Raw genomic sequence first — 27314 nt, forward strand, 5'->3', positions numbered from 1 at the left:
TACGCCCTCGGCTGCATGTCGTGCTTTAGCGATTTTGTCGCGCAATTCCTGCACTTGACTGGACATCGTATTATTCCATTCATCGAATTTCGCTTTCTCCTTCTGCGCTTGTTCTTCTACATACGAGAGCGATATGTTCGCCAGACGTATATTGGTCTTAGTGAGCGAAATATTCTCCTCGGCGCGTCCTAGCTTGATTTCCCAATCTGGTTCTAAGATGGCGAACTTCTCGCGTAACTTCAGGATTTCCTCGTGCAACCGTCTCGCCTTTTGCAGTTCGTGCCGCATTTCGTTGCTAATATTCTTCGCCATGTCTATGCTCTCCAAAGCCAACCGACGCGCTGAGTTGTTAGCCGCCGCATGTAAATGTGCTGAGACGTTGTTGGTGCGCGTGCCCGCGTCGTAGATCGTAGTTTTGATGCTGTCCACTTTGTCTTCGTGTATTTGGAGTTTTTGCTTGAGCGCTACGAAGTGTTAGCGTCGTTTGAAGTATTGTGAAGCTCAAGTATATTTAACTTTTATACTCACCATTGGTGCGTTCCATCTCGGCAAGCGCTTCTTTTTGTAGTGCTCTAGATTTGTTTAGTGATATCTCAGCACGTTCAATCACAGAGCTACCATCGTCGGGATAGAGTCTTCTCTGTGCTTCCCAAACACGTGCTTTGGCTTCGATTGATGCTCGTCTTGCAGCGTCAATGGCATCGGATATGTTCTTATGCGCGGAACTGTTTTTGGTATGAAGAAGGGAGACGAGATTTTTATTAAATATGAAGAAATTAATTTTCAAAACGTTTATGAACTTGTCTAACACAAATTCAGTTCAGAATATTTGAAGTGAAGTGGCGTTTACTTGTATCCATGCTCAATTAGCTTACCTTGCCAATAACGCGATTTTCGCGCCATTTCTCGTGGGTTGAAACTGTCTGGCATACTCATTCGAACGCTCCATCAATCTATCGGCATGTTTTTGTGCTTTCGGCAGCCAATGCTTGCGCACCTCACGCTGTAAGCCCTCACTATCATCCATGGAGATATTCAATTGTTCATAGAGTCTATCAATCGTATCGGTCACACCTGTCAGTTGCTCTTGTTGTGCCCAATTCTGCTCGATCAATAGATTTGTGCGCGGTATTAAGCTCTGATTCAAATAATCCGTGACATCAGTGCCCAGCTCATTGATTTTACTGTAATCTTCCGCAACATGATTGCGCAAATTCACCACATGCTCTAATGTGTCTTCGATCTCGCTTTGCATTTCCACCGTTCGATCGACGTGTAGACGCATATCGGATATGCGAACATTACTTTGATTAAGATCACGCCAGAACATTTCGACACGCGCTTCCTGATCGAATGCCGCATCCGATGCGTTACCAAAGTGATAGTAGAAGTGCCAAGCGCATTGCGTGGAGTTACGTATGTTCTTCACGGTTTCCTCGTGTTGTCGTATGGAGGCCAAATAGAAGCGCGCTTGTTCTAACGCCATCGGTAGACTCATGTGCTGCTCACTCTTACCGTAATTGTTGAGCGTGAAAATATATTGTAAAATATCTGGACGGAGCGCGCCTATATCCACATAGAGGGTGGTCACATCATTCCTTAGTTGGCTTACAGCCTCTTTGCGCTTGGTTGCAGTGGCCAGCGCTTTGCGTGACTGAAATTTATTATTCTCGGCGTGTGAGTCGATCTTCAGCAATTCGTTGACATCATAGTTTCCCAACAGTTTGCGCGCGTTCGTGTAGTCTTCATAGTGAATTTGTAGTGTGTTGTAGTCGCGCTCGTAGTCGTCTACTTTCAGGTAAGGTGCTGGTATGCCCGTCATATCCATATTGTGCAGACCACGGCGTAGCTTATTGCTGATCAGCTCGATGTAGTCCAGCAGCAACAGTGTGCAATTGTCACAAACTGAAATTGGAAACACAATGGTAAAAGCAACCCATGTGAACTCTTTCTTGATAAATTACTCACTTCGACAGCCGCGATCTTCAAGATGGCTGCGTTCCGCAATGCAACGGTCGCATTTGAGACCAGTCACACCTGGCCGACACTGACACTGTCCAGTTTGACTGTCGCAGTCGTCGTTTGTTGATCCATCCAGATTGCAGTTACACGGCTGACAGGTGCTATTCGGATAAGCCAGTGGATTGCCGAAATAGCCAGTGCGACACTGATCACACAGTTTGCCGGTGTAACCGGGTTTACAAACGCAACTAACCTCACCCTGCCAGACATTACAGCCTTTAGCGAAATTACGGCTTGTTTCCGGGCAGGGACACGACTGACAGCCGTATGGCGAATTTGGATCGCCATAATAGCCATCTGCACATTGCTCACAGTGGCCACCGCCTGTGTTATCGCGACAATTCTATGAAGTTAAGACACAATAAATGAGTTTTCAGTCCTCAAATAAAGCTCAGTACTGCGCTTACCAAGCAAATACCCGTCTCGCGTTGGCATTCATTGCTCCGTCCGTTACAATGACAGGGCACAACGCGTCCGATGAGATCCTCTATGAAGACGGTCTCGATTTCAGTGACATTGCGATAACGGTAAAAACCTTTGCCAGGATCTTGACACGATAGCCCATCATAACGCTTCGGGCACTTGCAGTGCTCAACACCTTTGGCTATCATATTCGTGGAACCGTAAACATAAATGGCTGAGTCCATGTGAACGTTGCTCAGCCTGAAATTTAATAAGTGAGGTAAGAAATTACGCGCGTAGATGGTACTAGGTTCTATAATAGTAGGTACTAGGAAAGTGTTTCAGTTGAGCGCCAAAGTTTCGGTTAAAAAGCTCCTTTGTTTGAGTTGGTTCACAAAAATATAGATCAAGTTTATCCTAAAGAAATGTTTTTTACTGTCATACTCACACTACTTCAGTGAAGTCCGCGAATGCCGAGGCTCGCACAAAGATATGCTTCACATTCTGCAGCGCTGCCATCAATGTAGCACGATCCACCGTCTGACTGTTGTGATGAAACTTCCACTCGGACTCGTGAAGAGGCACTTTGTAGGTCACATTGAGCGCATACTCGTAGTTCTCATATTCGTAATAGTCGAGCACCAACTTCTTGTGCGAATGTATCTGCACTAGCGGGAAACGTGAGAGCACATTTCGTTCCAGTGGCCGATTAGCGCCTTCGATCAGAAGCGTAAAGTACAAGTGACCACCATAGCTGCTAGTGCGATCACCATAGAATTGCGGTGGCAGTTGGAAGTAGAGTGGATGAAAGAAATTCGTGTATGCGCCGATTGACACATTGCCCGTGGAGCGTGGTATCAAATTCAGATCGTTGAGCAGGTGTATTTCGGCATCTTCGCGATAGCTCTTCGCGCCCGCCATCTGCACAACAACAATATACTCATACTCCGTATTCGTAACGTATTGCGGTCGTATGTATTGCACGCTCAGGTTGCGTGCCTCCGCCATGCGTATATGTCCCCATGACCATTCGCTCTGCACACACTCACTCGAACGACCAAAGCAGAAGCAACGCGTACAACCTTCCGGGTTGAGTGCCGACAAACCAAAGGTTGATTTCATGCACGTGTCACATTTGAGTCCAACCACCAGCGCTTTGCACGGACACTGGCCGTTCGCATCGCAAGTGATCGAGCCATCGGCGTGCACAAACGAACCATCCACATTGCAATTGCAGCGCCTGCACTCCGGATAACCAAAGTAACCAATTGCACACGTGTCACACTGCCGGCCCGCATAACCCTCACGACACTGGCACTGGCCGTTCAACGACTCACACAGCTGGCCGATTGAACCGATACGATCGCAGGCACAATTGCGACAACCGAGACGCGGCTGCCAACCCCAAGTACCGGCCACACATTGTGCACAACCCAACCCGCGACTGTTCGGCGGACAGATGCAGCGACCATTCAACGGATCACAAACTTGTCCTTCGCCCGCGCACTGCGTACAACGTTGACAACCATCGCTGGAGAAGCCGTAAAAACCGTCCGTACACTCATTGCAATGTTGACCGCCTACACCGATCTTACAATCGCATTGGCCCGTCCACGGGTTGCATTCGTGGCTGCGCGAACCGGCCGGATCGCAGCGACAGTCATGACAGCCGACGCCTTGCGTGAGGTTCCAATGACCTGATTTGCATTTGTCGCAGCGCCGGCCGGTAACGTTGGCCAGACAGGCACATTGACCGGTACGCTTGTCACATGAGACGGCGATGGCGCCGATCGGGCTGCACTGACACTCTGCAAAGATACAAACAGAAAAGAAAAAGTATAGTTGTATATGAAAGATTTGGCGTGCTTACGATAAGTGAGTATTAATGAATGGTCCGGCTATGGCCTGGAGATGAATGAACTGCATGAAAGTGAGCGAAATGGTAGGTAGCACACAAAGAGGGGGCGGCAGCTTTAAGACATTGGAAGATTTATGGCGGTTAAAATGCGGAAATGAGTTTGATGCATCAAAGCGCAGATACATATTTACAATTTACATTTTTTAGTAGGAGAGATTGATGACGCACTGGGTTGGACTTTTAGGACCAGTTTTGAAAAAATCCGCTTAAAATATAATAAGAAAAGATGACGGTGTAGCTTTGAGGAAGCATCACGTTGTTCGCAATCACGTTTTAAATTTGTTTCTACGCTGATAAAAATCAATTCATTCCTAAAAACCCACCAAACAAGTGGGCACGGCAAAGTTCATTACAAGTCAAAAAAGACAAAAAAAAAGGGTACTAACAAAGCCCGCAACTAGTGCCGCTGGCAAGATCGCTATTTCGTTTACAATCAACAGCCGTTACAAGTTCTCAAGTAACGAGGTTGCAAATATACACAAAGAGCACAATGCCAATAAGAGAAGGGAAAGAAGCTCCAGCTGAAGAGGCGGCATGTGGCGCACTGCTCCAAAAACTGGTCGGTTTATTTGCATACTTTACTTTTGTAAAAGTGTATGTCTCATTACAAAGTGGAGACAACGCTTAGCCTTCAATAAGAATAGCGACAAATTGAAAGCCAGACTTACAAGCAGGACAGACAGACGACCGACTCGATTGCGGCGTCAGCGGACACAACGGCGGCGATGAGCCGCTGTGACATACAGACAACTCTACGCAGGCAGGTAGCAGTCAGGTAGACATGCCTTTGCATATATATGTGTGCATGTATGTCTGAAGTCTTCTTGGTAATGATATAAAAAATTAAATGTCAATTTCTGCCAGACGCCAAAAGCAATAAAACAAGTGGTACGTCAATTTTTTTAGAGTTGACAAAATGCTTTGCGCTTTGAACATGCGTTGTGACGTGGCCTAAGGCTTTACATGAGCTAAATGACACAAAAAGAGAAAAAAAGAAAAAATATATTTGCAATTTGGGTTTCAGCGAAGATACTGTCAAAACTACTGGAGGCCATAGACAGTCGATTAAGTTAGGGGCCAATTACGGAATTTAGACATGCATGCCAGTCTCTGCGGAAATTAAGTATTTGCGATAATCAGTTTTCATTTCAGTTCATTGAAAAGTAGCCTGTAATTCTCTACACGCTTATAGAAATATGTCTTGAAAGCCAATAACTTTTAGAAACTTCTCATCCACTATATGAATGGAGTTTACTAAATCCTACTCGAGCAAGAATTCAAAAGGAAAAGAAAATAAAAATTTCTGCAGCGATGGAGTTCAGTTTTGGTTAAATGGGTACGTTAATGAACAAAATTGTCGTATTTGGAGTGGTGAAATCTAGAAGCCATTCTTGAGACGCCGATACATTCTCAAATACTGTAAATATATGGCGTAATTACTGGTTCATATTTCTTCAAAAATGTTTCCAAATGCAATAAGACTTTTTCATGCCTGAATTGGAAGGATGTTGACGTGTACGACCTTTGTTCCAACAATAAGCCGCTACATGACATACATCCAACGAAACAATTAATTTATTTAAGGAAACTTTTAGTGAGCGCGTTATCTCACGGCGTGGGCTTATGATGTGGCCTTCTAGACCGTGCGATTTAACACTCTTTATAAAATACACTGTCGAGGCTTTGGTGTTTTTGGTAGTTATCCTCTTTAACTTTTCTTTAGCTAAGATGTAGACATAGTTCCGCATAGGCAGAATAATTTTCCTTGAGGACTGCTATTCGCTATAACATTTCTAGAATAGTTAAATAGGATAATATTCATGAGACCACGAAAAATCCTACTTGTACTGCTGGGGACGTTTATTCGTTGTGATGGCCCGAACTCCTAAGTACGGATCAAAAAGACCGTCGTTAATTATAGTAAGGCGCCTAAGGCCAACCACAAATATACAGAGCTGGCTAATATCTACTCCAGCCGGTTTTTTTGGCAACCTTGGATGCTTCAACCTTAGTCTGGCGACAGCTGAACAGTGGATGTTTCCAGCTCATTTTCTTAACTGTAAATTTGACAAGTTGCATCCACCAAAATCCTTAGCCTTACTGGGTGAGTGACAATGGACAGTGTTTAGTTAGGACATTGCGGTTATGTGAATGATCTTAAAGTTCCATTTTTCTTTTGCGTTCCCCTCTGGTCCAGAAGGTCCAGCATTCGAGTGCACGAAGACTGGAGAACACCTGCTTGTCCCCTCCTAATGGGATGTGGGTGAGGGTGCTTTTTCTAGTAAGCTCATCGGCTTTACAGATTACAACGATTCCGCTACGACCAGGCCAGCTGCAAAGTTTTAAGGCGTTTGATTATATAACGTTATTCGTGGCTCTCTTCATTCTACTATAGATATTTTTTTGTAGTACAAATTTCATATTTGGACGTGCTTCAAAACTTATTGTTATGGATACAAATTTCAAACGAAGAATTTGTCTCAAATTTTTGTATTTGTAACCAAATTCCATGTGCGGAAACGTTACGAATGTTGGGAAAGACTTACGGTGGCCTACGAGTGGTACAAAGCCTTCAAAAACGGTTGAGAGATCATTGAAGAAATGCCTCGTTCTGAACGACTTCCGACCTCTTCAACTGATGGAAATATTAAAAACTGAAAGATATGGATATGGTCCTCGAATATCGTCAGGCAAGTGTTGGAGAGATAGCAAGAGAGATTATCTCTCGCGAGTCCGTTCGAATGATTTTGGTTGATTTTTGAGTATGAAACGCGTTCTTGCTCGACTCCTACAAAAAAAGCTGAATTTTTTTCAAAAAGAGTACCGTAAACCGTCTCTTTGGTCCAAAACCCCAATGAATATCATCGATCAACCACCGTTTTCACCATATTTGGTTGTGTATGATTTTTTCTTGCCCCCCAAACTAAATTGGAGCTCCGTGGAACCCGTTTTCAGTCGATTGAAGAGATAAAGGAAGAAGCTGAGGCCATCCCAAAATGTACTTATGAAAAGTACTACGAAGACTGGAAAGATTTGAAGGCGACAAAATAAATATTGATGAATAACTCAGTATTTTGCGTTTTGTTTGCAACTTCCGGGTACTTTTGTGTCACAATGCATATAAAACCGACGGCTTTCGTCTTGAAAACCCCCTTAAGGGTATCATTTATTAAAATCAAGAATATTTTGAAAATTTCAAAAGTTTTAAAAGGTGGTATTCATGACACAAAAAATTATAATAATTATTTTTAAGAGAACTCGTGGTCTACTGAGTGATATTGAGACTAGTTTCTTATCTTTTTTACAAACTTGTATACTATTTCACAGTACATGCATATTACTTACGTAATTAAAAATGAATGAACATCGGAAATTGAATTGTTGAGCAACGCTAAGCAGGTCAGTTAAGGCGACTCTTTGCTGCGCATGTTCGACGGCTTTAAAACGAGATGGGCAAGTAAACAAACCATTTGAGTGCAAAAAAAGGCAACAAAAATTAATGTATTATTAATTCATATATCCCAAATGTATGTACCGTATTTCAGTGTATACACATACTATATATATGTGGTATGTATGTATACAAAATAGCATACAAATTTCAGCGAGCAGCATACAAAAATTGTAATGGTTTTCAGCTTAAATAATGTGGGTCGCAAGTTGGCGTTGGTTGGCCTACGCCCACATTCACACGCTGGCGACGGGGCGCATACCCTAGTATATGTATGTACTATGTGTGCATGTACATATGGAAATGACACCAACACACGCGCTAACTCAGGTGAGACTGGCTCTTTTTCCGGACGCCCCTGCAGCCAGCCGCCAAGGCAACTGACAATTGCAAATTGTGAATGGTTTGTTGGTTGGGCGGCTTGCGAGTGCACCGAGTGTATGTGTGTGTGTGTCTGATTGAGGATGTGTTTATATGTTTGCGAGTATGCAGATTTGAGTATGTGTGTAGGAGATTTCGAAGATTTCATTCATGAAAATCACGTGTTTGGGCGGCAGCAAGCCGTAATGGCCAAAAGGAGTTTGACTCTCCTACGTATCGCAAGCGTATACTATCTATATGTAGTTGTTGCAGCCATTAATGGTTTGTTACTTTTAGCTTGTAGGTAGGAAGCAGGCACAAGAGTGGCGTTCGCATGTGTGTTGTCAGTTTTATGTTGCAAGCAAATTTTCATGTGGGCTTCATTGAGTGATTCCACGTTGAATGACTGACTGTTGGCTGCAGTGGATATATACCTATGTAGACATATAACAACTTGTAAGACACGCATGCGCATTGCCGGTAATCACTTTAATTTACATTTTTATATTCTTTGCTATATTTACACAGTTTGTCTTTGCGTCCACACATGTCCTCGCTGTGCCGCCGTATGGCCTTAGGCATTTCCATAGTTTCGTTTGTTGTCACTCAATCGGTCATTGCTTATATAGTTATATGTGTATATGTTCACAAATGTTATATATGTAAGTCTATTCAGCTGCATTCACTTAAGTGGCTCCCCATTATATCGCTGTAATATATTTATTATTGTTGTTTTAATATTTTTATGAATGAGCTGCTCGGCTATAACCGCGTAAGCGCTGTCTACGTCAATAAAGAAGAAGAAGGGTGAATGAGTTGCTAGTGGCGGCTCAGCGCAGACAGTGAATGAAAGATTCGAGTACGTGTTGACTACCATGGCGGTGATATTTATTAGACTGGATAATTAAGACGGATGTTCAACGCAAAGTAAGTGGTTCAGAGCATTAAATGCAGGATGAGTACATTGATTGTATAGCAAAGCATTAGAAAGTTGTGTAAGAAAGAACATTCGAGTGGAAAAGTTGTCGTCAGCGTTAACATACAATTTTGATATACATATATAGTCTTCCGAAAAATTTTAGAAAAATTTTGCACAAAGTTACCCAACACCTGATCATATTTGGCCCGGACTGGTCCATGTAAACTGCGCCCGCAAAAAAAAAAAATATCAAAACCCTTTGGATAGACACAAGACATTTCGGTTAATGTTTCGGGTATGAAGTGTATCACCGTATCAAAATACCTGAATCTGTTGCCAAAACGATGTCGAGTAGAGATCGCCAAAGACGCTCTAAGTAAAAGTTGTATGGAGAAAGCCGTGATGGAATCATCTTGTCACTTTTTCCACTGCCAGGATTTTCGATGACTGAGATTGAAATATTTGGTAGACACACTTTTGGCGAACCTAACGCAGTGGCTGGGATTGAGATCAATCAACTTAATAAATTTGTTGTAAGCTGAGAGCACTCCTCTCCACCGTTTCATCCAGTTTCTAACGCAAAAGTAGGTAATAACTCACCATTAAGTCTGTTCTGGCTTAAATACGATCTGATCAAATTCGACCCGGACTGGAAAAAATACGTTTGCACCCATTTTAATACAAACCTTTATTATCGACATCACAATAGGCTTCTGAGCCAATCCGATTAATTAAATTTTCAATACACCATACTCAACCTCAGCTGGGATAGTCTTCACGAGTCTTATTCGACGAATTTTGGGTTTTTCGACCGTTCTATGAAGAGTTTTTGATAACACAAAGTTAAATATTTGATCATGTGAGTTCCATTGATTTTCGGTGATCCTGTGACCTAATCTAACCCAGAGGTCGCAAAAGCGATGCTTGCCAACACTTGATGGGACTTGACAACGTAGATGGGGAAACATTTATTAAACTCATTAAAAACCGAAAGCGAAAAAATAAAAATTCATTAAACTCATAATAAACCGAAACCGCAAAACCAAAATTCATCGAAGGCATGAAGACTATTCCATCTGAGGCTTGTAACAAGTGTATGGGAAATTTAATTAATCGGATTGGCTCAGAAGCCTATTTTGATGACGATAATAAAGGTTTTTATGAAAATAATATTTTAGAGTCGAAAATAAAGATTTGTATTAAAATACGTGAAAATGCAGTTTCCAGTCCGGGTCAAATTTGATCTGATTGTATTTAAGTCAAAATCTCTGAAATCAGACTTAATGGTGAGTTGTTAGTTACTTTTGCAAGAATCTGGATTAAACGGTGGAGAAAAGTGAGCTGTACAATAATATTTACACGACTGGGAGGAATATTAGATCGTCCTTCAACCGAAACTAGAGAAAGTGGAGAGAGTGAGCAATATTTTTTGAGGTCTAACATAGTAACACTTTTTTTTATAACTTTTCAATCTTCTAATATTTTCTGAGATCTACTATAGTAACATTTTTCCTTAGAGTTTTTCTAACTTGCAATTTTTCACTTATATTTTTTTTATTATTCGGTTAAGCTATTTCGGCACCTTTTATGAAGAACATCACACTTTTTTTGGACGGTGAAAAACCCTACTTCAATTTAGCAAAATATTCTATGGGAATATATTTCTTATTTAATTTGTTTAACTGACTCTTGTTTAGTTTATTTGATGAGAGCTGTGCCAACATAAGTAAGAAGCCTTAGCCTCTATGCCTTTCGTAGCAGGATTTACTATGTCCCTGTTCCTGAAATGACCAGCTTTTATAAACTTTTTGTCCCTGTTCTTGAAATAAACAGGAAAAGTTTTATCTGTGAAACCTCCAAAACATCGTCAGGAAACCCTCGACCTATAGTTGCGATTCTTTCCTTAAAAAAGCCTAGCATTCGCTAGGACGATTTTGTATAGTCTTCTTCCACAATGGCTGGTTGGTTGAAAAGGGAAGCGTTTGAAAACCGGACCGCAGGCGGTCACACTTAGGTCATATTAGGCGCATCTTCTACAAAAGTCCTTGATATGGTGTTCCTGGTCTATTGGCATATCTGCCAATAAAATGGTGAGAGACCTGTTAGTAGTGTTAGGAGGCGTCAGTGTCTCTTTAAACTATTGTGCTGAGTTTCAGATTTGTTGTTTGTTGAATCGACTTTTCTTGCTTTTTCCTCGAGGTATTTTGTTTTGGTTTTTATTTTGCTAAAACAACAAATTTGTTCTTCGCTGGATCGACTTTTTTTGCTTTTTCCTCGAAGTATTTTGTTTGGGGTTTTTCGTCATTTCATTAACTTATTGTGTTAAGCAATAATGAATATTCAAATTAATTTAATATATGCATATAAAATGCGCAATAACCGCTCTAGAGCGCCGTAATTGCTCTCGGTAGCAGCGGAACTACGCTACGCCTGCGCACAAAGTCGAGTTCAGTCAACTTGCTTCGATATTCATTGATTCGCTTCATTTTTTTCGCGTTTGTCATATTTTCCATAATATTTTGCCTATTGCTGAGTTGAGTAATTTCGATATGCAATTTGTTGCCGCCAAGTTGTTTGTTGTTGCAAAGTTGTTTGTTTTTTCGCTATTCATCGGCGCTATGTCTTCAAATCGCTGACTTTTTAATTTTCCACACATATGTTGTCAATTATAATGTGATTTTTTAATTCACACACATACACACATATATGAGGTACTATGTACATATGTATGCATAAATTTGTAATGTTTCCTTGTTGCACATTCACGTACACACACACTTACACATCAGGTTCATGCGTTCGTTCGTTTGTAATTGGCTTTATTTTAAGGAAGCGTGGGTTTGTTTATTGACATTTTTTTGTTGCTGTTTTTTTTTGCTAACAACAGTTTTGGTTATTTTGGCAGCGCTTAGTTGACTTGCCGGGCCGAAGTTGCCATTAGTTTTGGCTTGTTTTTGAAATGAGCACGTTTCGCTTAGCAAATTAAAAAAGTATTGAGCTCTAATATAAATACATATATACACCTATTATATATGCATATATACGAGTACATACATATATCAACTGTTAGTTAAAATTGCGAATTAAATAGTGTGGGCGTAGCAGCACCGGAGGCGGCTACCGACACGCTGGCTGCTGCCTTGCCTTCCCAAAATAAATGTTGGTCCACAGATGACTGGACATTTTCATTTTCAAAACCTCATTAGCGGTCATTTCGAAATACAGTTATGTGCAGTTCCACATTTGTGTACATATGGGTAACCAATTACTTTGGGTAATGAGTAATTGATAGCGCTGCTACCTTGATTGCTTAATTTATCAAGAGCTTTAAATTTATTTGCTTAAATTACTTTTGTTGGTACTAAAATAAACTCAGAGCATAATTTGTTAATGAAACCATAGACTTTTTACTCGTCTTTGATTTTTGAATTACACTACTAAACGAGGATCGACCTATTGAACTCTATCAAAAGATTTGGTCTTAGGAAATAATGCCTAAGACTAACACTAGACGTTTACGACATTACCTAACTCCAGCTTTAAAACACCTCTAAGAAACACAGATGTCTGAAAAATATGTTCCGTTGCCTGAAAGGGACATTTTGTGGTATTGGTGGTCCAAAGAAAATTCGGGGTCGATCGGTTGTGCGTCTTTAATTAGGTAAGAGTTTTACAGTGAAGATTCACTATATTTTTGATAGGCTCAAATATTCACTAATGATTCTGGGTTGTTAAAGAAGTGACACAAACATAAAAGGTCTACCAACAAGAGAGGCGAGATGTTAAAATGAAATAGAATACTCAAATTTGGTCAACATGTTTTTTTGTTATCCACTATATTTCATGCCATTTATGATTTGAACAAAATGTCGGGCAAATGATCACCACGACTTCGTTTGCATATCTCCATTCGTTTTCGGCTCCTCGAGAGTTGCTGGTTGACGCGAAGACAAGATATAAAGCTCACCATTGGTGGTTTCGAAAGAAATAAGGCCCGATGAGGCCGCCATACCATAAGCCGTACTAAACGGTCGATTTTTTGAGATGCAATTGTGTTTCCTGAACGTGAATCTGACACACCCCAATAGTGATAATTTTGAACCATTTAAGAAAGGCTGGCTACAAAAAGAAACTCGATGTTTGGGTACCACATGAAATGTCTGTGAAAAATTTAATGAACCGATACTTTGCTGAAACGAAATGAAATCGAACAATTTATAAAGTGAATGGTAACAGAAGACGAAAAGTGAATCAAATACGACAATAATGTGCGAAAAAATAATGTGCGAAAAAATAGTCACAAAGCCAGGATTGACGCCTCGAAAGGTTATGCTGAGTGTTTGGTGGGATTGGAAAGGAAACATCCACTATGAGCTGCTCCAGCCTGGTTGAACTATTGATTCTACATTTTACTGTCAACAAGTGATGAGATTGAAGCAAGGAATCGAAAAAAACGGCCAGAACTGATCAACAGAAAGGGATTCGTCTTCCATAAGTACAATGCTGGACCTCACACATCTTTTTTGATGCAAAGGATCGGATTTCTCCGAACGCGTGTAGGGGGTTGAAAGGCTATAACTAAATTTTTCTCGTCAAAACAAATAAGGGGGTAACATTTTTGTTAGTTATATAGAAAAGGGAATAGTGCTGTAATGATTTGAGAGATATTACAATTTAAGTATTTATATTTTTTTCAGTTTAATGGAACACAAAATTCCCATGTTTAATCAAAAGTGAAGAGCAATTAGCTATAGTGGGCCAAAAACGTGCCACAAAACTATTTAGAAAATATTTTTATTGTTACAACAAAATAGCCAGTCTCAGCTACATATTTAACAAAAAGCCAAAATTTAGGTAGCATTTCTTTTAGCTGTAAATCGAAAGCTAACAAACTTGTTAAATCAACTTCACCATTGGTTCTGTGAAGATTTCATCTGCAATTACCAAATTCAATATAAATGTAGGCGTAGTTGTGTTCAGCGTGACCCAGAATTACTTAGGCGTTCAAAGCGCCAATCAAGAGAAATACAAATTCGTGTTTGAGCATTTTTTTATTACAATTTTGGCAATGATAAGCTGTTTGTTAACCACGAAAATCCAAAAATTAATTCCAAAGAAAAAAAATGAAATAATTTTTAAAAATCAAAAGCTTCTAGCCACATTGCACACATTCATCTGCTGTATATGTGAGTACATACAATATTTCTCATCATTTTTAGTGGCGCTTAGCCGCTGCAGCCGCCGTCTGTCAATCGCTCAGTCAAATTGGCAGTCTTCAATGGCATTTCAATTTTATATTTTAATTAAGATACAAGACTTGATTGCTTTGGAAAATTGCATAATGTAATTGAGTTATTATTTTGTTACTTCCAGGTTGTTAGACGTGATTGGCTTTGGCTTTATTAGGCGGGTATATTTGTTGTTGTTTTTATAGTTGTTGTACATACTCTCCTATATATATATATGTATGTATGTATGTGTATGTGTGTGTGTGTGTATATAGGCGTCATAGGCCATTCAATGCGCGCCAATAAATCGAATGATTTGTGACGACAAGCGACAGGCGACAGGGGCGTGACCGATATTGCAACGTTGTAATTGCAAATGAGTAGTTTGAGGTTAAGAAAATTATATTTTGTCGTACGTTGGATCTTGCTAATAGAATATGTAGGTAAACGGCGTACAAGACTGCAAAATAAACATTTCCAAAGCCAAATACCGACATTTTATGGAAACGTTTCTAGTTTTGGATTTCTTCAGCTTCTTAGACAGTACAGCCGTGGGTGGGTCTGGGTTAGTACACCAAATTTCGCCGGTTGGCTCCATCTTTTGTGAGGTTATCCAGTTGTACTATATCCCAAGTGCAAACAGGTCGCTACGCATTTGGTCCAATGGAAAGGACGCGTGTGCTTTATTGCATCCACCCTAGGGTCTCGAAACGAAGAAGCTCTTTGTTGAAATATCATCTTCCATGAGAAGGACATGGTCCAACCAACGCATTTATTGGATTTTTATGTGCTTAACTATTTCCATGTCGATGTTGAACTCATAAAGTTCATGGTTCCGTCTTCTTCGATATCAATCGCTCTCACAGATTGTTTCGAAGAACTTGCGGACAGCAGCTCTCTTGAATGCTCTAACTGATTTCTGATCTCGGTTCATCATCGGCCATACTGTTTTGCGGTATAATAGGACGGGAAGTTCGTTGTTCCTTCGTTTTTAATATACGTATCTATCGCTCTTGCAAACGGTTTCAAAGATCTTGAGGACAACAGTTCTCTCGAATGTTCTATGTGATTTTTTATCTCGGTTCATCATTGTCCATGCTTCTGCGCCGACTTATAGAGACTACTTTTTGTACGTCTCAAGAGGGGTTTGCTTCTTATTTGCCTACGGATCCCAAAGAAGCATTTGTTGGCAAGAATTATTCTGCGTGTGATCTCCACGATTAGGATTTTTTTGGAGAATTTATGGCCGTTCCGTAATATACAAAGTGCTTAACTTAGATCTCAAGACGTGATAAATCTTTCTGTGTAACCTACAGGTACTTTACTTTGCTCTCTTCAAGTACTTTACCAATAGAAAAAAACCTCTTTCCTTTGTTTTTCTAGGCTGGAGAAGCCTGCGCTGACGGCTCTGTTGGTAAGGCCTGCGATGGTTAGGACTAGTTTTTCTAATAACTAGCACGTAGCAAAAAAGATTGGATATTTTGACATCGATGGATTTCGATCCATTTTCGTGATCAGTATAAAATGGTAGCTTACCAATGAAGTATTATCAATTTACATAAGAAGAAGTGGAGTTGAAGATCCGATCAACCTCTTCTTAGATCTTGCTGTATTTCTGTAATATCAATAATAAATATGGAATTAAATGTTACTTCAAGCATTTGATAAAACAGCTTCTATTCCAAAGATGTTTGAGAACGACAAGGAAAAGTGGGAATTCTCGACAAGAAACTTCGGTACCACACACCATTGTAGACACTAAAGCGTTCATCGAAACCACTAAAAAGCTACTGAATATTCGAGTAAAGTTGTTAGCCGCGCATGAGCTCAAATTCTTCCCTGCAATGCCGCACAATTAATAGAGTAATATATAAAATTAGACTAGAAAACTGCCAGCGTCTGCGGCACACACAATTGCGCATTATGCCTGCTGCCTTTAATGGCTTGAAAGAAAATGTTATGACCCATGTTGTACACTTCGATCAAAATGTATATAAATAAAGGCAGGCAGAAGTCGCGTACGCGTCTAACGCCAAGTAGTCAGGTATTAAGTCAGAGCTATGGATGGTTGGCTGGCGGTTGGTGGGCGCGCCATCAACACACTTCCTAAAATATGTACAGACGCATCAGAGCAGCTGTGCAAGCAACCGCCCAGATTTCCACGGACGCGCTGAAGCGTAACATTGCTGGGTGGCTAACTAGATGGCTGGCGGATTCGCTGTTTGTTGTTTTTGTGGCGGCGACCACCGCCGCGGTTCTAGCCATATGCTCTAAGTAGCCGGCTATTGCTTGTCGTCGAGGTGGCAACCGGCTCGGTAGCATTCATTTTAATATGGACGTGATCAATGAGATCGGCTACTGGTGGTTTTATCTTCCGTGGATGCGGCGGTGTGAAGAAATTTCAACCAAGTGTGCGGCCGCAAAAAAGAAACTGAGTCAACTTGTAAATACCATACTTTTACACTATATACTCTTAATGGGTTGGAGTTAGTGTGCGCAGGTGACGTCGCCGTCAAATGGTGTTGTGGTTATGAGCACACTAAGAGAAATAAGTTTCGGAACGTTTGTGGATATTGCTAGATTATTGTTTACTATCCGGCAGAGACACGGCTAACAGAGTCTATTATGAATATTTATTTCTGGTATTGGTCTAAAAGATCTCTAATGCCAGTGGTATCTATAACCGAAGGCATTACTAAAAGTAAATGGGAACTGGAGAAGTGAGATGAAGACATATCAGAAAAATACTAAAGCACAGCACACATCCAGCCCCCCAGGGAGCCCGTCTCTAATTTTTTTCTTCGCATCTTTTAACAAACACCAATCTCATATAAACCTTGATATGCGTGGATTGCAGAGTTAAGTAGTTTGGAAGATCGCAACAATCGATAATCTTAAATAGGTTAGGTTAGGTTCGGTTTATCTGGTAGGCCTATAAGCCACGCATAGACCAGTTTTAGGCTTTTGCGATGCCAGATGGAGTTCAGTTGCTAGGTCCAAGAGGAGTAGTCATCCTTTAGGATGTCTGCGGTTGACGATATCTCCTTCAGTGTATCATACCGTGGGTACCCCATATGCTTAAAGCGTAGTCTTGCCAATCCGAGGCAAGTGTACAGGAAATACTCCACTGTTTCCCTGGTGGCCTGCTCTACACATTTCCTGCATTCCTTTCCATTTGTTAGCCCCTTCCTGCGGACGTGTCTCGCCACCAGACAGTGACCAGTTTCCCATCATGTTCCTACAGTTTCTTCTATCGAGTGCCTATAGGAATTTTGTGTACTGCCAATCTACCGCTTTGCACATGACTTTTGCAGTTTTGCACCCAACGGGTTTTGATTTTGTCTACTATGCTTCTGTAGAGATCGTCGTACAGACAATGCATGTGTTTCTCAATGTCAATCACGTTTTCGGGTGATAGCCGTACGTCATTCTTAGCAATCTCCTCCACTATTTCATTGCCCTCGATGCCTTTGTGGTCTGACACTCAGTAGAAGTGAAGTTGTTTGCTTCTGGCAACACTTTCCACTGCTGGCCTGCTTCCCAAAACTCGATACGAGGTTACTGCCTTGATTGCTGCTTGGAGATGTTGACTCTGGAATTACCGACAGGTGCATTAGAGGCCAGCTTATTGGGTCTATAACTATATTTTACGGTTATTTTCCAAAATTGAAAGTTTATTTATGAAAAACATGTTGAATAGTATAATTCAGCTGAAGTTCTAACATTTTCTCAAATTCCTGGTAATTTGTGGATTCCATCCCAAAAGTATTTGAAAGAATCAAGCCAGTTTACCCAGTTTTGATGTTCCAGTGAGGGCGTTCTGTATCGACCGAAATAAGTGGCAGTAAGTTGGGACAAGGTTTGGACATTAACCGGTTTCGCAACATGAAGGCGAGCGTTGTCATATTGGTATATTATTATTTCCTGTATAGTCGCAAATTCGGAGCTTTTTCGGCAATCGGTCGTTTCAATTCGATGAATTGTTGTCGATAGCATTGTTTTGACTCGGTTTTAGAAGCTCACACTGTCAGTGGTTTTGATTGAATACTTCAAAAAGAACACGTTTTTGCATAGGATTGTGACTGATGCTGAAAATGGTGTCATTACGACTATTTTAAATGCAAAATCATATTCGGGACCTGGCCAATTAGCCAGATCAATCTAATTCTCCTGTATATAGCGCAGTACTTTGACGTCAAGGATATGTGGCTTTGCTTATTCATACTTCACCAGCTGCCAGTTAACCTGAGCACCCGTCATCAGTCTTACACAGACAGGTATTTTCTAATGAATTTATAATATGACCAATAGCCCGAGGCATAAAATATTCACAGTTAAAATGACTCACTGATAGTAAAATCTATACAAGTCTTCTTCATACTGTCAACGCAACTCGAAACAGGTTCAAAGCATTAAAAACCTATATGAAAATACTTGAGCTCGCTTGGAATTTTCTAATGATCTAAAGGAATTAGAGCACGAAAGCCCAGTGGTGGGACTTACATATCCAATATTTATGCACCGTGACCACGTGCATCCTTTCAGACATGCGCACATACATGTGTACAAAAGTAAGTTTATACATGAAACCGCCAATGGACTTGCTTGGTCGTCCCCTTCATGGTGGTCTCTGAGCTATTCGCGTTATTTCGTGGGCAATCAATGTAAATAGAAGCATAAATATGATTTACATGTTAGTTACAACCAAGCAACATGTACGTAAATGTATTTGTTGCATGTTGCATGTACTGGTTTATCTGCAACTTGCATCGCGCGAGATTTTTTCTGCATGTGCTTGTAGTCACTCGCAATGAAGACATATAAAAATGTAAATGAGGCGACGCATTGGCCGAGATAAATGGGTCAGCAGTGGGCGGCATGTCTACATACATATTTGCATGTGTATTGGTGTGTGGTTGCCCATATATGTAGGTGTGTGGCATACACTTTGGTTTGAGTGCTGGCCATAGGTGTGCCAATAGAGAGACTGTAGCAGGCAGTAGAAGCAATGAGTTATGCACCGATGTTCATACATGTGTATGTAAATACGCATATGTATCTGTAAACTCATACATACAACATGTATATGTGTCTGTGTGCATACCAGAAACTTTCATTCAGAATTTATTCTAAACCAGCGGCCATGCTGTGCCCTTCCTTGTGGAACGTTGTGTGCAAAGATTTCAATTTGTTTAGCCAATAGCGAGCACTTCATACACTACGCTCTATTAATCTCTGCGCACAACTGTCAAATATGACAAGTAACTTTGAGGTTACTGCCTTAGTGTGATTAATGCCTGTTGGAAGTTATAAAATACGAAGTTGAAACTCTTCAACTTCAACTTAGTTTTGTTTTTCCCACAAATATTTGTCTAAATTCTCTTCATTGCTTGCATGCGTTGTGTTTTGTGTTCATTTGTATTCATCAATTTGACATTTCAAATGTCAACTTTAAGTCAACGGCTCAAGCGCGCTTAATTGCCTGTTGATTACCTGCGCCGCAAGGCAATTAAGTAGTTTGGCCAAAAGCGTAGTGTTTTCTGTATGCAATCGTTGTTGTTTTATTTATGTTTAGGCTACTCGAAATGTCAGTATTTCCGTCTGTCCATCAACGAGTCGTCCGTCCATTATATATGTTTGTGTGTACGTGCTTGCGGGCGCTTATGGAAGTAGACCGCTTCAAGTCATTGGTTAATTTGAAATTTATGATAATTGATTGTTGGGCTGCCGAGTGGCAAATTTCGTTGTGACTATCTAGGTATAGGGTGGTTCGAACCAAAACTTAAATTTTTCAATTTTTGTTAGATAATTTTATTATAAATAGAACTGCACGTATTTGACTAAAAAGTCTCTTAAAGGTCTTCCAACTCCCTTTTGTTAAAGTAAGTGCTGAAGTTAACTTTTATCCAGATATAGCCAATTATAAATGAGACACATTTTTTTTAATAGGAGTTTACTCAAAATCATAAGGTAGTGTGGTCCCAAAAAAAGGGCTAAAACCACTTATATCGCCCTTTATTCCAGCTTCAAAAACTTTTATATTATTGAATGTTAGAAATATGAAAAAACCCGTTTTTGGAATAAGATGACATTAATTTTATTGGAAAGAGTCTTGAATAGATTTGGAGTATTTGAAGTATAAAGTCAGCCAAATAGATATCTGAATCAAGCTTCTGGTCCTGCTTCCTTGCTACTGAAACAGCTATAATCTATAATCCATACTTCTTGACTTCCGATTGAAAAATATAATAAGAGATTACTTCAGGATTCAGTGAGATCTTGACATCTCATATGCACTGCTATATGCAGTTCTTTGTGGAGTTATAAAAATATTACTCCTGTATTCTATAAGTGGCAACACGCCTTGCGGCCAATACAAATTTGTTTAGGCATTCACGTCCGGTCTGGTTCTGCCATTTTCGCTCTCACTCAGCACCTTCTTGGCCGACTCGAGAATGTTAGCATGCTGCTTAGATATCTATTACCGTACCGCTGTCCCTTTTGGCTACCAAACGACGATGTGTCCTCTGCTTCCTCTCCGGTGCTGCTTTACGTCTGATTACTTTTGAGTTCCTTGTGAGTCTAATTGAGGTTCCTTTGCTAATGCTAGCTATTCCGCTGCATATGAATGTACTACTTAAATCGCTTGCCGACAGATTGCCGACAGACTTCTTCCGACCAATTGTTTTCCAAAGGGCTTACCTATGAACTTCTTACAATTGGTGTAGATATCCTTTACTGCCTTTAGTTGGAGACGGTGTCGTCGTCCTAACAGCAGTACTCCTACCAGCGACAAATTTAGATGTCGGTTTCGACCTCCCTTCACTTTCCATTGATTCTAACTGATTGATTCCTTTGCAGATTTTCGCCGTCTTCTATCGACCTATTGTTCTCCAAAGGACTCAACTTCGAATTTCTTACAACTGGTGATTCTTTAACTACGTTTAGTTGGCGACGGTTTCGTCCTGCTAACAGCAGTATGCCCAGCAATGACATGTTTAGGTGTTGGTTTCGACCTTGTCTCACTTTCTATTTTCTTCTTTCCGTCATCGTTTGTTTTATTTTGCTTGTCCCTGTTGTTTGGATCCCGAATCAGAGCCGCTGTCAATCTCCCGAAATGGTAGTCATCTTTAATGGTCCCAAAGTAGACTCAGTAACGAGTCCAAGGCGGGAGTTGAAGCATGCTTTTATGAGGCTATACATTCAGAACCGTCTAGCTCAAAGAAGGAGTCGCCTCACTACAGAAATTTGGCAACGAAGAGAGGAAAACGCAGTCTGCTGCTTGCCAGGGATTAAAACAGACGGGCACAGTAGAAATATTATCCCATCAGTCATTTCCGAAGGGTGTCACTCTATCATTACTAGGTGTTACAATGCCACAATCACCAGACCATTGTTATTTTAAAATCCTAAAAGAGCTAATTCTACTACTAATCTAATCCAAAAGCTAAGCTCAAGTCCAGGCGTTATAAAATGCCGTGAAAGACGCATATCCAGACGTATATCCAGGATACGTCAACTCAGAAGTGAGCTGCACTACATGGTTGGACTGTTATACATGTTAGTAGATTGCTTTTCAGACAAAATATTTGTTATAAAATCAGCTGAGCCTTAAAAACATCAAACCCCATGTCGGCTTTTCACTAACCGAATTCATGTATGTCAAGAAAGTGTTTAAACTTTCTATAGAAGAATTGAACAAATTTGTAAATATATTATTTAAATAATCTAAAAATCTTCAAGAATAGAAAAAAACTACTTTAGAACCACCATTTAAATGTACAGCGCTCAATTCGATATTTAGTAAATACTCGTATTCACGAAATCCACAACGTGCCTTTTTGTAGCGCAAACGTTTGCCAGTTGCCAGCCTGATTTGTCAAAAGTTTAGTTGTCTTGAGCGCTAGTCGGCCGTTTTTCTGTGCGCTTTTGGGCTGTTCGATTGCGTTCAATGCATGCTTTATTGTTTTCGTTTGTAGCAATGATCGTTTCCCTTGCACGCCTTGCATTTTAATGCACTTATTGCAATCGAGTGCAACCGCTTGGATTTTCCTTTGTTAATTTTTCAAATTTATTGGCATTTTTCTTTTTCGTTTTGGGTTTTTTTTTTCTAACTTGTCCATTGTGTGCTTGATCCATTAAAACTCTCTGTGTTGTTGCTGGTTTTTGGTTTGTAGTTGTGTCTTAATTGATTTCTAATTTAGAGTGCTCAACGCATACTCAAAAAATATCGGTTAATCTTGATTTATGTTTTATTCGCACATGACAAAGTCAATTTGTGAACTGGGTAAGTGTTTTTGAGTTAACCAATCGATACCTCGGACACTTGCTTTGCAGTTCATTTAAATTAGAGAATTAATGGTAAATTCGAAATGATTTTTTTAAGTAAAAAATTTGAAGTCATTGAAGGTTAAATTGAAACTATGACATGAGCGAAGTTATTTGTTATTATATGTTATAATATTAAGGCTTATATTTGGCAAGAAATGAAGCTATTCTCAGGGAACTTTAGAAGTACAGTACATCTAAGAGCTCTGTTCTAATTTTTCCAATCTTTTTAATTTTCCAATTTCTTTATTATCTCCCTCTTTAGCTGAAACCAGTGGGTAACCTTGTTACTACGAAGGGCTACCCACAGGGTGGAGTCCTATCCCCCCTGCTATGGAGTCTAGTAGTAGATGAGCTCCTAAGATTGCTCACTAACAATAGGACGACGATCATATGGTCATAATGGCCTGAGGTAAATTTGAGGATACTCTATGCGACATAATTCAAAGGAGCTTAAGTCTACTAAAATTATGGCAGCAGAGGGTTTTGGAGAGGGTAGATAATGTCGTCTCCGCAAATGTAGGAGCTAAGGTAAGACACGACACTGATCCTTCTTTCATTGGACGGCATTACGAAGACGGTAAACTTTACAAATAAGTTTAGAGTTACTCTCGGCAGTAAGGCGGAATGGAGTGATTTCACGCTCGACCTACAACTGAGGGGCAGCAGTATCCAGTTTTACATTGACGGCTCGAAAACACCGGAGTGTATTGGAACAGGCATTGCGGGACCGCCACACCCATACCATTGGGACGTTTTCCGAGCATCTTTCAAGCAGACGTTTTTGCTATAAGTCAGTGTGCAGAAATCAATCTTCATCGCAACGCCAGCGTATCGCACGGAGGAGAGAGTGGAAAGATAACGGTACTGGCAGAAGCAGAAGAAATGCGCCAACTTATTTGAGAAGGATACATAAGCTTTTAGCTGCCAGTTACATTGATAGATCCCACGACAGTCAGGTCTACGTAACCGGAATGGACCCGGTTTTTATCCGGCCAAGGACTGTCAACTCGGCTAATTTCTGCAGCTACAACAACAACAGGTATAATGTGCATTGATCCGAAATGAGCTTAATATTTTTCTTCTAAGTAATTTCAGCAACGATCATTTCGTCACCTCCAGGTTTGAGGACATTACCTGACAGCTCTGGCTTGTCTCGTCCTATAAACAGAATGACAACGAGGTGGAGTCATCCACGTACCTGCTGGGGAGAGCTCTGGTATGATCTAGACGAAGAAGACGAATGGGCTCGGATTTTAGCTCTAGGCACACCGACTTGCAAACCTCGAGGGATGAGTCACTTTCCAATTTTCAAATAACTGTGTTTGATCCTAAACTAATTTTGACATTCTAGAGATCTAATATAAGATTCTACCCTCCATAAGTTTTGACATTTGTACTGGCAATGTGTGAAGGACCTTTATATAAACATCCATTTGTACATACTTTGGAAGTTTGCTAATTTTGCTGTTGGAGACTCGTACAACAAATAAAAATTTATCAATCGCTTAATTTGTTCAATATCAATAGAAAAAAAATATCCAAGGATTATGTAGCGATTATTTAAATTTTGTAATATTCCGTTATTTACTTGTAAATATTATTTTACGCCCTAAACCAAGAAACCGTTACTAATTTAAATTCACCATGAAGATTTGTTTAAGTCATATTTGGACATGCGGAGTTATTGCTTTTTCGCTTTACTTGGAGTTATTCCTATGAATGGCTGCATGCAACACCTGATCAGTTGCTTATGGTGCACGGAGGAAACATGGTGACTTTAGTCAGTGATTGATTTAAACGGTGTTAATAAGTGACACATTAATTTGCATTTAAATGCGATTTTAAAAACCCATTCGCAGGCATTTATTATAAAGCGAATGTACATATGTATATGTATGTTATCCATAGGCCATATCTGCGTACTAAAAATGAAAAATTTTACAAATTTAACAACAACAACTGGCAGAGGTTTACCACTAAACATTTACTTTTTACATATTTATGCATATTTTTTAAACGATTTTAAGTTTGCTTTATTTGATTTTCGTATTTTTCTGCGATCGAGTGCGTGCAGTTCAAAAATGTCAAACGGAAAACATAAATTGCGAATGCTTCGGCAACACGGGGCAGCAAATTGCGCCTTGAAGTGAGGAGATTTAGGCAAAAAACATCAGAAGTCATAAAAATAAATGCTATATACACATATGTATATATAAAGTAAACGATTTTGTTGGTGTATGTACTAAGTATAGTTTATTTGATTTTCGAATTGAAGTTGGAAATGTAGCGTGTGTGAGTGAATGACCGAAAGTTGCAAAAAAATTAGTGTATGTATTGGTATAGGTGTATATATGATTAAGTGTCTAAAAATAGCGTGAAAAAAATGTGAAAATTTAGAACAATTGATATTTTTGACACATATGTAGGTATGTATTCGTATATGCAGTTGTCTAAACAACTTTGACTCTGGATTTTCATAATTACTTTACGCACTTTTTCAATGACACACTTTTTGAACAATGGCGTTGACATTTTAATGGCAAAACTCTGTTAGACATTTGGACAAAAAAGCATCCGGAAATTGTAATTGATAAATGTAAATGATATTTCAAAACATGTGAAAAGAAGCTAAGTATAACTCATACACTGACCGACAAATTTGGCATAAGATTTGTTAGAAAAACGGAAATAATTATCGTAATATAGTATATGGGATCCGATTTTATCTATTTTGTGCCAATATTACACACTATTAATATGCTACATACTAAAAAATTGTTTCTAGGGTTTCATTAAGGTACCTCACATACAATCACCAATCATATCGAGCAAAATCAGCCGGATGTTTGAAAATCCTGGTAATAGTTATACGGGGGCTAGCACAAGTTTACGTCCAATTTTATCTATTTCTGACACAAAGATACACAATTAAAACTCGCTCTGTGATGTGCCTTGAGTAAATCCAGCATAAAGTCGCCTGGAAGTTCGAAAATCGTTGTGTTAGGTATGTGGGGGCTCAGGGAGGTATTGACCCGACCCAAACCATTTTATGTTTCAATACACAAATATACTATTGTCAGGAAAAGATCCTGTCTAAATTTCAGTTGTAAATCTCACACATTGACTGATATTGTTGATCAAAAGCCAACTATAGATACTGGGGTCCACATGTTCCGTACCTAGGGGATTTAACAGTTTGGTTTGGTCAATTGGTTAATCTGAAAAAGCAATCAGACAAAAGCGGTCAGTTTTGTCCAATAGGAGGATACATCAAACTCTATCAGTACACCGCTAAGCCACACATACCACCAGAAGTTCCGCTTGGTGCTTGGTTGGGGAATTCTTATGCATCCATCTTATATATCCGTCTTAGAGTCCGTACCTGACACAAAGTAATTACTAAAATTTTATGACTGTGGCGATTGATTGGCTGGTGAAAAATTCGTCTCACGAGTAGCTAATAGAAAATCGTCTATATCAGTTTTATGCTGATAGTGACGAAGGTTGCATGACTGTTGGGTCTAAGAAATCAAATCGAACTCGTCAACTCGGCACCATTCCAAGAATATACTTCAAAAATGTTTTCTGACGCTACAACAACAACATGATTAGCATGAAAGTGACATTAGGAGATTATCTTCAAAATGCAACAATTTATCGAATAAAACGGTGCATAAGTTTCGTGAAACTATGTAATAATTATATAAACTTCAAACTACCCTTATCCAACCATATAAGCTTCAAACCAACCAAGTCCTTACCAAAAGGTCACGGGTAACATAGATCCCGGACAAGCTGTTGACGTCAAAGCATTTTAGTTTGCCGGTGTGGTTCACAGAATCCCAATATAACGTTTTTTTTTTTAAGATTTAATTGCTTTAACCTTTATTATATATTTGTTATTAAATAAAGGGTGGCCCACTGGGAATCTTTTGAAATTGTGTTTTAATAACAATCAAGGCTTTAGAAATGAGTTGATATTTCTGAGATGAAATTACGAGGCAACCCACTTCAACGGTTTCAGTACTTATCTGTATTTTAAGTATTTGATATATAATTCTTAAAGACTTGGACAAAGGTTTTTTTGATTACAACTATTTGAAAAAAAATCCTCGAATTTTCACAGAAATTTAAAGTTTTTTCCAAAAATGTCTGCCAAAAATCAAATTTTCTGTTTTGTTTTCTTCGTGCCAACGCGGGCTCATCTTTTTTCCGAGGGTTCACCGGAAATGGCGTCGCAATGGCCGAGTTTAAAATATTTTTTTCCAAAAATTTTAGAATTTCTTTGTTCATAGTGTATGTTTGTAATAATAAAAGATTATATTCGGCTGTTTTTTACACGAGGATACATGAGTTTTCAGTATGGGTCTATATGATGAATATTTTACCGTTGTCACCATTTAAGATTGATTACAACTGAGATATTTTTGAAAGCATTCTAGTAAGCTTACTATCCAAGAGCCTTCGCTAAGAAACAGTAAAAATGTTGATCATTTGATTGGGTTGAGCGCCTGATCATGAAAGGAAGGTTGTATGAAGGAATTCTGGTAAAGAAAATTTTTTATTCGTTCCTGGCATATTAAGCCACTGTAAGCCTTTATGTCAATAAAAATAATCTTCAAATTCATTAGCTGTTTGAGGTTTACTTAAAACTTTTAGGATCTATGATTAAACATCAAGACA

General features: G+C 39.6%; 1 protein-coding gene across 1 annotated transcript in view; it reads right to left on the bottom strand.

Annotated features, from left to right (window-relative positions):
* Positions 1-27314, bottom strand: part of LOC120769351 (laminin subunit alpha-1) — a 153985-nt gene that overhangs the window by 8044 nt on the left and 118627 nt on the right. The window contains exons 6-11 of the mRNA XM_040096314.1: positions 2873-4232; positions 2430-2685; positions 1969-2365; positions 876-1905; positions 529-725; positions 4-464 (exon numbers count right to left, since the gene is read on the bottom strand). Of these exons, the coding sequence (XP_039952248.1) occupies positions 4-464; positions 529-725; positions 876-1905; positions 1969-2365; positions 2430-2685; positions 2873-4232 (3701 nt within the window). The remainder of the gene's footprint in view (positions 1-3; positions 465-528; positions 726-875; positions 1906-1968; positions 2366-2429; positions 2686-2872; positions 4233-27314) is intronic.

The sequence above is a fragment of the Bactrocera tryoni genome, chromosome 2 (genome assembly GCF_016617805.1).
Source record: "Bactrocera tryoni isolate S06 chromosome 2, CSIRO_BtryS06_freeze2, whole genome shotgun sequence".
Taxonomy (NCBI): domain Eukaryota; kingdom Metazoa; phylum Arthropoda; class Insecta; order Diptera; family Tephritidae; genus Bactrocera; species Bactrocera tryoni.